Source organism: Coffea arabica, chromosome 9e, assembly GCF_036785885.1.
Source record: "Coffea arabica cultivar ET-39 chromosome 9e, Coffea Arabica ET-39 HiFi, whole genome shotgun sequence".
Taxonomy (NCBI): Eukaryota; Viridiplantae; Streptophyta; class Magnoliopsida; order Gentianales; family Rubiaceae; genus Coffea; species Coffea arabica.
In genome coordinates, this window is record NC_092327.1 from 39,225,295 (window position 1) to 39,238,896 (window position 13,602).

The 13,602-nt window shown below is 35.8% G+C and overlaps 3 protein-coding genes across 9 annotated transcripts; 1 reads left to right on the forward strand and 2 right to left on the reverse strand.

Annotated features, from left to right (window-relative positions):
- Positions 1-621: 621 nt before the first annotated feature.
- On the reverse strand, positions 622-1,254 carry LOC113710625 (chitin elicitor receptor kinase 1-like). Its single transcript, XM_072065822.1, has one exon. It carries the CDS (start codon positions 1,252-1,254, stop codon positions 622-624), a length of 633 nt encoding a protein of 210 aa, XP_071921923.1.
- A 1,490-nt stretch (positions 1,255-2,744) lies between these two features.
- LOC113710438 (uncharacterized) lies at positions 2,745-11,911 on the reverse strand. 4 transcript variants are annotated; one of them, XR_011821360.1, is made up of 17 exons: positions 11,759-11,911; positions 11,541-11,626; positions 11,246-11,336; positions 11,014-11,140; positions 10,748-10,934; positions 10,013-10,157; positions 9,828-9,918; positions 8,604-8,662; positions 8,400-8,477; positions 7,604-7,687; positions 6,743-6,882; positions 6,268-6,396; positions 5,777-5,849; positions 5,431-5,516; positions 5,021-5,105; positions 4,710-4,785; positions 2,745-3,851 (listed from the first exon to the last, which is right to left on the reverse strand). XR_011821360.1 is itself a non-coding variant. In XM_072065863.1 (16 exons), the coding sequence occupies exons 1-16, from the start codon at positions 11,822-11,824 to the stop codon at positions 4,762-4,764; spliced, it is 1,551 nt and encodes a 516-aa protein (XP_071921964.1). In that variant the 5' UTR covers positions 11,825-11,911; the 3' UTR covers positions 4,621-4,761. The 4 variants fall into 4 exon arrangements, 3 of the variants coding, with proteins under 3 accessions (XP_071921964.1, XP_071921966.1, XP_071921965.1); XM_072065863.1 differs by lacking the exon at positions 2,745-3,851 and having other exon boundaries at positions 4,621-4,785; XM_072065865.1 differs by lacking the exons at positions 2,745-3,851; positions 4,710-4,785; positions 5,021-5,105 and having other exon boundaries at positions 5,471-5,611.
- Positions 3,169-5,094, forward strand: LOC113710439 (chaperonin-like RBCX protein 1, chloroplastic). 4 transcript variants are annotated; one of them, XM_072065867.1, is made up of 7 exons: positions 3,169-3,328; positions 3,410-3,504; positions 3,706-3,823; positions 4,189-4,205; positions 4,299-4,361; positions 4,453-4,573; positions 4,814-5,094. In XM_072065867.1, the coding sequence occupies exons 1-6, from the start codon at positions 3,169-3,171 to the stop codon at positions 4,525-4,527; spliced, it is 528 nt and encodes a 175-aa protein (XP_071921968.1). In that variant the 3' UTR covers positions 4,528-4,573; positions 4,814-5,094. The 4 variants fall into 4 exon arrangements, with proteins under 4 accessions (XP_071921968.1, XP_071921967.1, XP_027089251.1 ...); XM_072065866.1 differs by having other exon boundaries at positions 4,817-5,094; XM_027233450.2 differs by lacking the exon at positions 4,814-5,094 and adding an exon at positions 3,966-3,997 and having other exon boundaries at positions 4,453-4,714.
- Positions 11,912-13,602: the final 1,691 nt, after the last annotated feature.

Sequence of the window (13,602 nt, forward strand, 5' to 3'; positions counted from 1 at the left end):
ACCTTCCTATACAATTAAGATGTATTACCACTGAAACAAAAAAGTACTACTATGCAAAAAGAAAGTAAATAACCAAAAGGTTTTGTGCCAATAGCTAGAGAACTAAAACAACAGACAACTGAGGATTTGTTGTTTAACATTATGGCGTTCATAAGCAGCAAGAAGTAAATTGTACCACATCGGCATTTGGCAATGCCTACTATTTCATATGGCAAACGAAGAAGGGGAAAAACTGGGATGTCGATCCATTGAGTCAGGTTAAAAATGTTCCAGCCGGAGCTTAGGTTTTAAAATGATGCCAAATGGATATTACAGCTTCGAACTTCTATTTTTATGCCCCAAGAAACGTGTATAAAGAACAATTTTAAAGCATCTCGTGACTTTCTTTCAAGAATTAGATACTTTGATATGTTCTTATTGTCCATTTTGCAGGCATATAAATGTTGTCATAATAGTACAAGATGGCTGTCAGACCACATGCCAACATTTTGAATTTTTCAAAGCTGCCATTAAATTAGAATTTCTCTTTTGCAAGTAGTATAACTTTCTAATCTTGTGGACCAATCTCATCACTCATCGATGATATGCTGAAAGGTTCTTAATTAAATATATGCAAGAAAACTAACCTTTTGCCGGCACAAACACTATTCCTGATCCTGCACTGAAGTTAGATCCTGGATTGAACCTTTGCAGCAACTCAGCTGGAGCCCCTGATGCATTTGCCACAGATGACAGATTCTCACCAGGACGTAAAGGGTATGTTTCAAACAATCCATAATCCTCCGATACTCTGCTGTCCCCGCAAGAGCAATTCACTGTTACATTGATGAAAACGGAATTTGGCAGCCTAGTAGGGTCATATATGTTCACCACTTGAATCCAGTTCCCATTTGTCAGATTAGCAAAAGCTATTCTTGCAATCTTCTCATATGTATCGCCACCCTGAGTCAGATACTCAAAGTTATGTCCCAAAAAATCACCAGTCAAGCACTCACATGAGAATGGAATGTTGATTCTCGTACCGCTGTGGATGCTGTCTTGATTTGGAACATGAGGATTTTGTCGAAGAATTTCTGGGATTGTTTGATTGAAGATGGAGCTAATGTATGTGAGATTTGATCCTTCCCAAATGTAGTATGAAGCCAAAGCAAGGTCACAGCCACTTCTACACTTGGCCTCAACGCTAAAACATAACAACACAAGTACTAAACAAGAGCTCAGCAATAGAATTAGCCTCTTCCTTTTTGATGCCATTATTTTCATCACTTGTTTGTGTGAAATATATAGCAAGAAAAAGGGAAGAGGAGAGACGAATTATAATGATTTAGGATGCCATTAAACAAACTAGAAGAGAGATAGTTGTTCAAGTCATTTCGTCATCTTTACTTCATATAGCCGTCTTGTATTGTTTGTCTGGTTTTCCTTGCTCATTTAATTAAGAAAATTAGAAGCCTTGAGGGGCCATAATAGCCCGTACTTAATCTAATTTTGTCTCCATCTTTTTATATATGATTCTTGAATTGAGAGCTATTCTTGACTTTATCAGCAATAAACAAGCATCAAAATGTAATATAATGAACAATTTGAGATACTCTTCTAGCTTTTATAGCCCGGATGAAGGACCAGTTGAATAATTCTTGAGATTATGGTGTCAGCTGCTGCAGGCTAGAGAAATTTAAGAAGCTGGCAGAAACACCAGCACAAAGATGCTTGTCGTTTTGGTGCAGATTTTGTGCTAAAACGTTTGCTCAGTGTGCGACGTTCTTCTCGCTAACTTTAAGAAAAGGAGGAGGAATATAAAGTCCAAGATTTCGACCAATTATATTAGATTTTCTTTCTGCATTTCTGAAAGAACAGAGAAGCCATTTAATATAAGCAGTTTTTTAGTAAATCAAGTTTGTGCCCTATCAAACCTATTGTTTCAATAAGACAACTTGTATAGTTAGGAAAGTGAAAGTGCACAAAGGATTCCATTCCATTTCTTTCTCATCTCAATTTTAAACTGCAAGACTAACAAATATGTACAGTTTTTTTAGTATAAATAAAGAGCTTAAGCAGCCTGGGAGCTGCTTTTCATTTCATTGAAGGGATGTCAGTGAAGGGAGCTGCTTTTCATTTCAGACTTAAATCCAGCTAAAGTTTGCCGAAACTGCTACAATCCCTTTTGGATACGGTATCCATGATTTTAATCGACTTATATCTTACCACATTATTTAGTAATTTGAACTCCTGAAATAATTTAAGGATCGGTAACTCTTATTCTATATTCAACGGTGAATTTAATCTCATCGGTACGGTACCTTAAAGGGACTGCAGAACTCCCCAAAATTGCATGATAAATATTTAAAACTTTGGTTAGATTTCAGATTTGGGAAAATCACTCGAATCGGTACTTTGTGAGCATAGTATAGTGATCAACTTTTTATACTTGTGTAAGCAGCAAGTCCAAAAATGAAATTATTATTCTGAGAATTCGAAATGAGCAATTTCTTTTATTTCATATTAAAAAAAAAAGGAAAGATATTGACCCGCCAACGTGAACCATGCTATTGATCCTTAACTGGTAAGCTGATAATTCTTCATCCATCCGAGTTTGACAAAGATTGAAGTTTTTGCAGTCCCAATTGATGACCAAATGGTGGAATGCACATTCGCTAGTTTTGCCAAATTCCGCAGTTTATCCTTCAGATACTTCCTTTACTAGATGCCCTCGGATTCTAATGTTGAAACGTAATGCCGCCCGAGAAGAAAAGGGAAATAGAGAATTGAACAATAAGAGCGTTAATATTTTCCTACTTTACAAATATATATCTATCCTTTTACCTGTTCTTCAAACTTCTCACACTTACAGAGGAAGTAGGAATATTCCAGACTTGGTTATTCAATAATACGAGGGCCAGATGCATACACATACGTATAAAAGAGACAATAGAATGGGTGGGATCCACCCTTAAAGATGGACAAATGATCCATGACAAAATTTCAGGCTTCTTGCCACATATACCTGAAGATATTTCAACATGGAAGTAAAGATATTATTATTATCTCTTCACTAAAGGCTTCTCAAGGTGTCTTGCCGCTTGCTAGTCATTGGACAAAAACATCTACTTCTGCTCTTTTCCTTCAATTCTCACTGGCAGTTGCCACAGATTACACAGTACAGTTAAGATGAGCCATATTATGGAATCCTTCGCCACCGTCCCCCTCTCAAGGCTCGCAGTTTCTCCAACACAAGCTTGCAGGGAAACCAGAGCCTGTCCCTTCAGGCCATGGAAGCAAAGAACTTCTCAGCCAACTCGCTTCCATTGTCAAAAGATGTATGTTCCAGGTGGGTAGTCACCCTCTTGTAAAAGTTTCTAGCAAGTGTACCTATGGATCTGCCTGTGAATATTAAAGAAGAGTGGTGCAGGGTTCGGAGAAGGATCACCAGAAGCAAAAGCAGCGAAGCACCTCCATAATTTCTTCACATACATTGCTGTTCGAATTGTCACTGCTCAGTTGCAGGTTCTCTTCTTTTCACAGAATCATTATCTCCACTTTTATTGTTCTATTGAGTATAGTATCAGACGGTTGGCTACATCAAATCAGTACAGAACTTTGAAGCTCACTGTATCTAATGAAGCTACAGATTAGGGTATAGACATACATCCATAAAAATATATCTATGCCATTTTCTTGTTTTTTAACAGTCACTTGACAGAGCAGAGCTACAACCCCGAGGCATACGAGGAGTTGATGGAATTCTTGGGCAGACACTCAGTGAATGATGGGGATAAGTTTTGCGCCAACTTAATGCGGGAATCACCAAGGCATAAAAATCTAGGTATATATGTACTTACATTTCACTCAGCCTGAAATCATATAGTACAAAATTCGCAAGTTTTAGATCAACATAAATCTTTTTAAACAAAACAACTATTACAACAAGTGTACCATGCATTTATGCACTGATCATTTGGTAACAGCAATCACAGATGAAAGGACAAGATTCTACATGGTATGGAATACTTGAGTAGGTACCAATTAATTGCTACATTTTTTTCTGTGTGTATAACAATGAAAGAAATAAGTAGCATAACAGCTCCACTATGCTGTTAACAATCACAATGTAAATTGCATAGTCTGTTTTAACGGCAGCAGCCTGCATATTAAATCTGGAAAAAACTGAAATTTTCTTCTGCTTTGCAGCGATGCGGATACTTGAGGTTAGTGGTTTCTCTCTCCTTGGTATTTCTTTAACTTGCTAAGCTACTCTTTTTCACACTATGCTAAATAAATGGTATGGGATCTTCATGCAGGTTAGATCTGCATATTGCAAGAATGATTTTGAGTGGGACAATTTGAAGCGATTATCCCATAAGGTCAAATTCTTTTCTTTCACCTAATTTTGATATTTGAAATCACTTTTTCCTGCTTCACTTAGTGCAAATGTATGTGTTGGTAAATCTGCAGGTGGTTAATGAATCTAATACAAGACTAATGAGGGATTATGTCCGAGAAACCAGCCATGTAGAAAGTGAAAATTAATTATCCTTCTGAAGCTGCCTGCGCTTGGAAGCCGTAGAATGTAATGGTATATATTGTTGTATCATCAAAAGAACTCGAATTTAAACAAGCATGTACAACATCAAAACCTCACTTAATATATTTAAACAGGCATGTACAACATCAAAACCTCACTTAATATACTCAATTGGTACGTGTATTACCTGTACTACAAGGGTAGAACATTAAATTTCACACCACTCCTGCAACAGCTTCCTAATCTCTAGTTTGTTCATGATCCTGCAAATGTAAAAAATAACTTTGACAGCAGATACTTCTGTTTGAAGAACTGAAGGAAGCAACTACCTAAAAGGAAACAGCACAGAGGACCAATACACAGCAGTTTCCATCTCAATGGCTCACTTGCATGCTCACAGGGATGGATTGGATTGGCATATAGGTAGGTACAGATTGGGGGTATCCAATACCACTATGGTTTAGATGCCAATGGACATTATTTAAGACCAAAAGTTACCTCAACAAAGCAAGAGACATCTGAGGTAGCGTGGATATGCCCTTTGCTGTAATATGACTGAGCATTTTCTTCAATGTTCTCCACCCTGCATTTCATTTAAAATTTTTGGGTGTTGATCTAGGCTTCAAACAGTTCTTTATAATGACTAAAGTCATTCACAGCAATAATCAACATTGTTATCATGAGCAAAACCATTGAAAAAGATCAGTTCAACTTCATGTCAGATGGTGTTTACACATAATTTGCGTAGACATTCTTTTCAAAATTGAACCTATTGTTAGAAATAACGCATATTGCCAAAGTAGATGAAGTATTTTCCAACTCATCAAAACGACCAATAGAAAAAAGAGAAAGAACTAAAGAAGTACCAAACATGTCTTGCAATCATTGATCCAGAGGAAAAGTTTTACCTATATATGTAGTTGACCATAATCCCTCCACTCTGAGTAAGGCCTTTTTCAGATCGATCAGCCATCCAATTCAGCCTTCCGATCATCTATAAAGATTAAAATCTGATTACAGATTTTATCTGGCAGGGGCTTCCCCATGATAGTTTAACCACTAACTCTTTCACATGACCGAACATAGTCTCTGAATTTATGCAAACAGATCAGATCTACAACGTGCTTGAAGTCATTTTTTCAACAAATGGGGTGAAATGACCGAATACTCTGAGATAACAGACTAGGTTACGTGATATTGTACACTCAACAGGTTAATAATTTTGAAAGAAAGCTTAGTAAGTTCTTGACATACCGCTCCATTCTGCAAGTGGAAGTTTGCCACAGAATCTAGAGCTTTCCCCCTCTTCTTCTCTTGCAGAAGGTACCTGGAATTGTTAATTCAAGGAAGACATATTACCCAGAAGCAACAAAATGCCCTATATCCACTTATAGCGGCAACTTGCTCCACATGACTAAATGACTCCGGAGACTGAAGATCCATCTTCAGTTTATTACTTAGATAGGAAAGAACTCCAAATGATTCTTCAAAAGCAACAGATACATTTTAACCGTTTCTCCTACAATCATCAGATAAGATGCACTCACAGACAGGGATTCCTATTGAAAAAAGACAACCTTCACATATGAAGATTAACTTTGTCATGTGATAGCCTGGATGTCTATCTTTACTCTTATCTTCAAGAATGAGAAAAAAAATATCCTTGATATATATATATATATCTGAGGTTGTATGTTGTCTTTTAGACTAGTTGTACTGAGATTACTTAATATAACAAACCATACCGAGCACAAAGTCGCATCATTGGAGGTCTTAGAACCGAAATTATCTTAGCTGACTTTGTCCACTCATAATTGGTTGATGTCAACAAGTACTTCATCACTTCCATTCCGTTTTTGCTGGAACTGAATTCTCTGTACCAGGAAAGTTTTAATAAAGGAGAGAAATATGTAAATCGATTATCAGACACAAAGAAAGATTTGGTAAAAAATTGAGGTAAACAATTCATAATTCAAATTTTAGTGCTCAGATTTGCCAGAAGTTCAGACTATTATGTCATCCCATCTCTGGGTGATTCAGGAGCAACAGAGATTCCACATTTCCAGCAGAGCAGGTAGCTATCATTCCATTTCTTGGTGTTGAGCAAGGCAGGAGAGATCGAGTATGCAATATTACTGGAGAATATTATGGGAGCAGGGGTGGAAGAAAGAAAGAAATGAGCAAAGATTCCAACCCTTCAGCGTAAAACCATATGCTTACACTGCTGCATCTACAAGTGCCCCCTCTTCTTCTTGTTTAAGCAAGTTCTCTCTAAAGGTAGGACCAGATATCTCTGCTGATGCCAATTTTGATAGAAGCCACTGCATGTAGCCTGGAATAGGACTAAGAGTAGCAAAGGTCTGCAGAAGAAATTTTTCAAATTGTTATCAGCTATAACCAAGAGTCTCATTGAGCAAGAAAAAGAAGACAAGCATTGAGCTCTACAGGCTGATACAGTGACCAATGGACAAGAAAGATAGTCTCCATATAGTACAAGTTATTTGAAAGAGCAAACAGAAAAAGTGCCAAGTAAACAAGTAAATCTGAATGCAATCTGAACTGCTTTACTTATAAAAACAAGTTGAAAAGTCCCACTCACTTTGTCATCATCATTATGCAAAACCCAGACACAAAACCAAATTTCTGACCAATTGTGGCTCTACAAATTACAACTTCATAATTCTTAAAGCTGTAAGATAAATTACTAGACAAGAGCAAAGTACTTGAAGGCTATAATGGATTTAAAACCCAAAAAGTTGGAGAATAGTGATATCCTGTACTCAATCCATGAAAAAACCAACTTACAGAGGCAAAGAATTATTATCCACAAGAAGTTAGCTTCTCCACCCGCACCAAATGGTCACAGAACTATTTAAAACTCAATTGATCAAAACATACATATTTGGTCCAAAAACGTACATTTTTATTAGTTAAGTGACCATTGTGACTAAAGAAAAGTCAAGTGACTAAAACAGGGAATCTTAAATGATTCAGTGACCATTTACGCCATTTTCTCTAACACATAACTCATAACTACAACACCGAGAAGTGACAAATGTCCATAAACAGAGAAGAACTTACAGATATAATCGGCATATCCTTCTTCACAACATCAATTACACGTTTAATAAGGAATTTCCCAAGGTTGATTCCGGATAAGCCAGGCTGCAGTTAAAGAGAAAGGTACAACTTAGTATAAGCTAAGGCAGCTGAGAAGAGGGGAACAAGGAAGGAGGGAGGGAAAGGAAGAGGAGAGATAAAGCCAGAGTATCCCCTTGTATGGTGGGAGGGGGCAATAGAAGAAAAAAATTAAAAACAGTGCAGCTTGAGCAAGTATATTTAACAGGTAAGGGTGGTCCTTTGTTCTTGACTAAGTTTATCAATTTATGAAGCTTTCCCATGAAATTACACTTTGGGCAAAATTTCAACAATAGGAGGAAGCTTAGTGCTTTGAAGCATCTGCTTTTTCCTTTCTTTCTGCAGAATTTGCAGCACTGACCCAATGAATTTCTGATCAGAGAAAAGGAAAAGAATAAGTAGTATAAGAATAGTTCAAGCAATTTGTTTCTGTCAAGAAGAGAGAGCTGGGATGCTCACACTGGGCCACAGAGGGGAATAACATATGGTTTATCTACAAATTAATCAATTACCAAGAAAAAGAAAATTATGATGAGCACACAAAAGGATGCATATTAATAATCCCATATAGAAGATGAGCGAAATCTCACCATTTTATTACAACAAAAAGCAAAATGGTCATCATAAATTATTGGCAAAAGATCAGTCAAATATAAGTGGTCAGGTCAGCAACAAAAATACCATCCACGAATAATCAGAAAGTAATGCTGTAAAAAACCCGTAAGATAAAAATTCTAACCTGGGTAGATGATATAGAGTAAAAGAGTGCACAGGTTGCTTCACATTCAGGTATTGGAGGATCGTCCCATAGAACTTCCTAAGATGAATAATTTCATTAATAACTATACATAGTAGTTTCTAGCTCGTTAAAGAAACAGTCTCAAGAAATAAAGATTGTTCCTTTTCCTGAATCCTTTCAACACTCCACAGCAAAACTATTCACCTGAATCGTCTCGGCCACATCCTTCATTAATGCAACTTCTATGAATATGAGGGGTTCACCTGAATTATGCTCAGTTATTAGACTGGATGAACATTTTAAATCCAGATTAAGCATGATACAAAACAAGTCATAAGTTGACATCTACTGTACTCCATCACCTTAGACCAAACCCTGACAAAAATCAACTAAATTATTTTATAAAAAATTTCATTAATTTATTAGTGAAAATTAAAGGCCCCAAACCCCATATTGTTTCTGAACTGATATACTATTTCTTAAGCTCAGTCTAAACTATACTTCAGGAATGCCACAAGACACAATCATTCCAGTTTTCTGCCTTCCTCCTCTTTTCCCCGGAATGGTGTAATTTTGCTTGCCTCATAGGTGTACTCCCAGGTAAATACTGGACATTCTAGATCTTCTTAATTTGTGTTTTACTCAGTCAGTCACTACAGTATCTACTCAAATCCTGAAAATGTATTCTTAGTCCCAGTTTTATCTTTTATATTTCAGCAGGCAATCAGTCTTGCATTTACACTTCTACCAATTTGGTTCATCATTGTATGAGACCTTTTGCGGATAAAATTTCTGTGAACTAAAGCATAGCTAGGCTAGCAGCAACTGTAAGAATCTTCATATGAATCTAGCAGTTATACAATAAGAAACAACTGATGATTTTCAGATCTAACAAGAAAGGAAAAAAAGGATTGCTTCCTTGAAGTCAAGTAGACATGTAAATAAGTAGATACCTATTGCATCATACTAAACTTTGCAACCACTTAAGACTGTAATTCAAAGACAACAGATTCTACACTCTGTCCACAAGCTTTTAAATCTTTTCTGAAAAAGATAACATTGGATCACCAACAGATCTATACTCACTGCAGCAAATGCTGTACGAACCCAACATCATTTCCTCAGTAAAACTCATAAATTCAAATAATAGGAGCCTCAGATTTACAACACTGCCAAAATTGGTCAAACATTTCGCAACTCTTTTGACACATCAATATAGAGGAAACGCTCAATAAAGTAAGAATACATTCAATATCAGATCCCCATAACAAACTCAAGAAATCAAATCCAAAATACAGCGAGGTTGGAGCCAGTTTATCAAGTAATCTTGATGAGATCAATACTGCCAGTTGTTTGCATTTCTAGTAAGCAAGTTAGTGAAAAATTCTACTATGTATGTCAACCAGACTAACAAAAAGTTTTTCTAACCAGGTATTGCTGGATGTAAATATCCGAAACAGCGGCGGCCTACCCCCAGCCTTCTTTTCAGGTCCAAAAGACTGCTGATTGGATGCACTGCCTGAAGAAGATATTTGTGAACATCTCATAACATGCAGATTTCATAGTTAGAGAATTTATAAGGAAAGCTGGCAACACGGAATAGAAAAACAGACCTCATAAGCTACAATCTTCTCCAACAAAGAAGCAGGATCATCCCATGTGATATTATGAAGCTCTAGATTCGCAGGACTAAGCCATGTACCAAGCTTCTCTTTCAAGTAAGAATCAAGTGCCCGCAAGGATGGAAAATTTTCCTCGCTACAAGTTGGAAGGAGAAACACTCAAAAGTTGTGACTTTTGTAACGGGTACTACAAGTAAAATTTGGCTTATTTTCCAGAGGAACTATGATTTCACAAATCAACTGGCTCATTAGACAGCAAAGGAGAAATGCCACCATGAAAACTGTCACGTGAATTATCTCAGGGAACCTTAAATTAGACATTTACAGCAATATTCCAATCAGGCGCCCAACCAAGACTTAACCAAGTGCCTAGGTATACTATATTATGGACCACCAGCCTGGTCGACCTGGGGTGAGCTAGATCAAATGTCAGATAAACAAAGACCTAGGGTAGGGTACATATTAATCATCGGTGGTTCGGCATGAACAATCTTTTCTAAGCTTATCCAACAATCTGATACAGGGTTGACATCCAATTATCACTCATTGAAACATGCCAACCACTTTAACTGTGAAAACTGGAAATGTCATCCCCCAGTTATTTGCTCCCTGACAAACAAAATCTTTGTTCTTGCCTTGGAAATCCTAGAATTTGCCATTCCCCACATACATCAGAGCTACAAGACCCAGATGACTATAACATCTAAAACAGGAATATAACCTTACGCGAGAAAAGATAGAATATCAGCTCGAATGTCGGACAAGAACTTCAACCCTCCAGGATGAGTATTAAGCCGCTCAAACAGTACTTCATAATTTGGCTTGAGGGCATGCCTCAAGTTCCGCTCAATTCTATAAAATGCTGAAAGTGACAATTCCTCTTGTTGCCCACTACTATGCTGAGCTTTTTCACCTACAACCCACAGATTCTATTCAAAGCAACCCAACACTTAAGCATATCAGACATGTAGACAATTAACTCAAAAACTCACCAATAGGAAGCTCAAGACCAAGATATTGCTTCATCAGCTCCCTAACTTGTATTCTGTCAAGATCATACTCTCTGGCAAGTGTGAGAACTAATTTCCGTCGATTTTCCTTGGAAAGGCTAAAGTAACCCTACATTATAAAGACATACTTGCGGAATCATTACATTTTTCACAAATGTTACTCGTATATCAACATAATTAAGTTATCCCCCAATGAATAGTAGTATATATTCACCTCACAGAATTCACTGAGGGCAGCATCTAAAATCTCAGTCTTATTCATTAATATAGCAGAGTGCATAGAGTCTCTTACTTGCTCGAAGTCCCTGAAAATCCATTCAAAAAAAAAAAAAAATCAAAATCATTGCTTTATTCTAAACTCAAACTGAATTTCCTTTCATCTCTTTCATAATTGCATAAGCATAATGCGAATTCTTGACCCATTTATTTTATTTTATTTTATTTTGGGACAATTTAACAGAAATTGAACTGCTAAAAAAAATCAACACACAAATAATTCAAATGATCACCTTGGGGGATTAATGGAGGCATTAGGAGTAGAAGAAACCACGTTAGAATTTTCTTGAGGAGGAACTTCCATTTGATTGACTCTCTTCTGTTGAATTATTAGTTAAACAAAAAAGAAGAATTTATTTGTACAATCAAAATCAAACTAACTCAATAATCACCTCCAAAGATAGGAAAAGAAAAATCAAAGATTGATTAAAAGTGGAGTAATGAAACTCACAATAGCCGCTGGGGGGAGAGGCCGCATTTTAGTACGCATTAAAATGGCGAGGCCTTTCTTGTTCATCTTCCCAAATACTAGTAATCAAAATTCAATCCCGTCATGGAAGTTAAGCAGTCGATAAATAAAACCAACCGAATTTCTGTTAACATTTCAATGTTTTTGTTATTGTACGTTAGAGGTTTTGGGCCTACTGATAGATACTTCACAGCTCACCCGCCAGAGGAGTTGGACGGACTGACCCAAGATAAACGTCCATTTCCCTGACTTATCTGGCCCAAGCTCCATGATGGAAAGGTAGTTCCACGTTGTTTTAAATTCGGGCCGTTGCTTCGCTGTCTTAAATTGATCAAGTTCGTGTATTCCTACCAAATATATTGAAAAAAAAAATAAAAATTGGTGGCATATTTATTTATGTTTAAAGGGGCCCTCAACTTCAAACCCTTTTTCTTTTTCTTTTTTTTAGTAAAATACATAATTTCATTAACATAATTCTGCACTAATGGTTAAAAACAAATATCAACATAGATACACAGAGATCTAATTCTTTTTTTTTTTTGGTAAGTGAGAGAATCTGATGTGATGTCGGTCTTTCCAACTTCTAGCTAAACTTGCTCTAATGTGGATCTTTTAATATACAGAGATGTTTATCATACACAATAAATAACTATTATAATAACCATGTAGAGATGGTTTTTTTTTTTTTTGTTTGGTGTCTTTTCATGTACATTATATATAGTGTGACATTACCATAATATTTCCTCTCGAAAAGTTTGGAGTAGGATACGTATTTTCCCATTTATTGATTCAAAAAAAAAAAGAAAAAAAGGGAGAGACTGCTAAAATCCCTCTTTGCTTAAAAGTAAAAATAACAATTTTGAATACACAAAAGTGCAAAAACTAATGGTTGAAAATTGGAATGATAACCATGCTCAATAATCTACGTAATGCAAGCAACGTACCTTGTCTTAAATGAATAAAGGATGAAATACCAATACACTTTTTATCCCCGCAATGGATCTTCTGTCCCACATCCTGTGTCACTCTCTGTCCCACTTTTTATTATATTGCTATTTCTCTTATATAAACATCATGTTTTAATTCTTTTTTATTTCCTTAAGATTCAATAACTATTAATTAAGTAAAAAATAAATACAACAACTTCAAAAAAGCAATATATAATAGAAAATTAAAAAATACAGCAGAAAATTCATAAAAAATCTCATTTTTTATGCATTTTGATTTTTTGAGTTTGTTAAATTTTGTGTATTACTCAATTAATAGTTATTGAATTTTAAGAAAATAAAAAAGAATTAAAACATGATATTTATATAGGAGAAATAGCAATATAATAAAAAATGGGACAGAGAGTGGCACAAGATGTGGGACAGAAGATCCGTTGCGATTTATCCCACTATGTCCATCAATTTGCCATGAAAAAGCCTACGAAATTTTGCTTTACAGAAGATGACAGATAGTCTTACATTTACTAGAACTAGAATGTAGCAAGTATCATATCTCATTTTAAGGATATGTGTTGTTCTAGGATGGTTTAGACTATCCATTTAATTAGCTTCTACAACAAGGTGTAAAGAATTCATTTAGAAATTAATTTCAAATCCAAGCAATTTGGATCTTCAAACTCAATCACAAATTCCATGACTATAATCACAACTTGGTGGTTTTTTGGTAAAAATTTGAACTTATTGGTTGATAAAGCTTGTATTTGCATTTCCTAATGAATTCAATACCTAAGAAGATATAAATATAGTAATATAGTACGCAAAAAAAAAAAAAAAAACACGAATAACAAAGTAATGAAAATTTAAACTATTGCAACACTT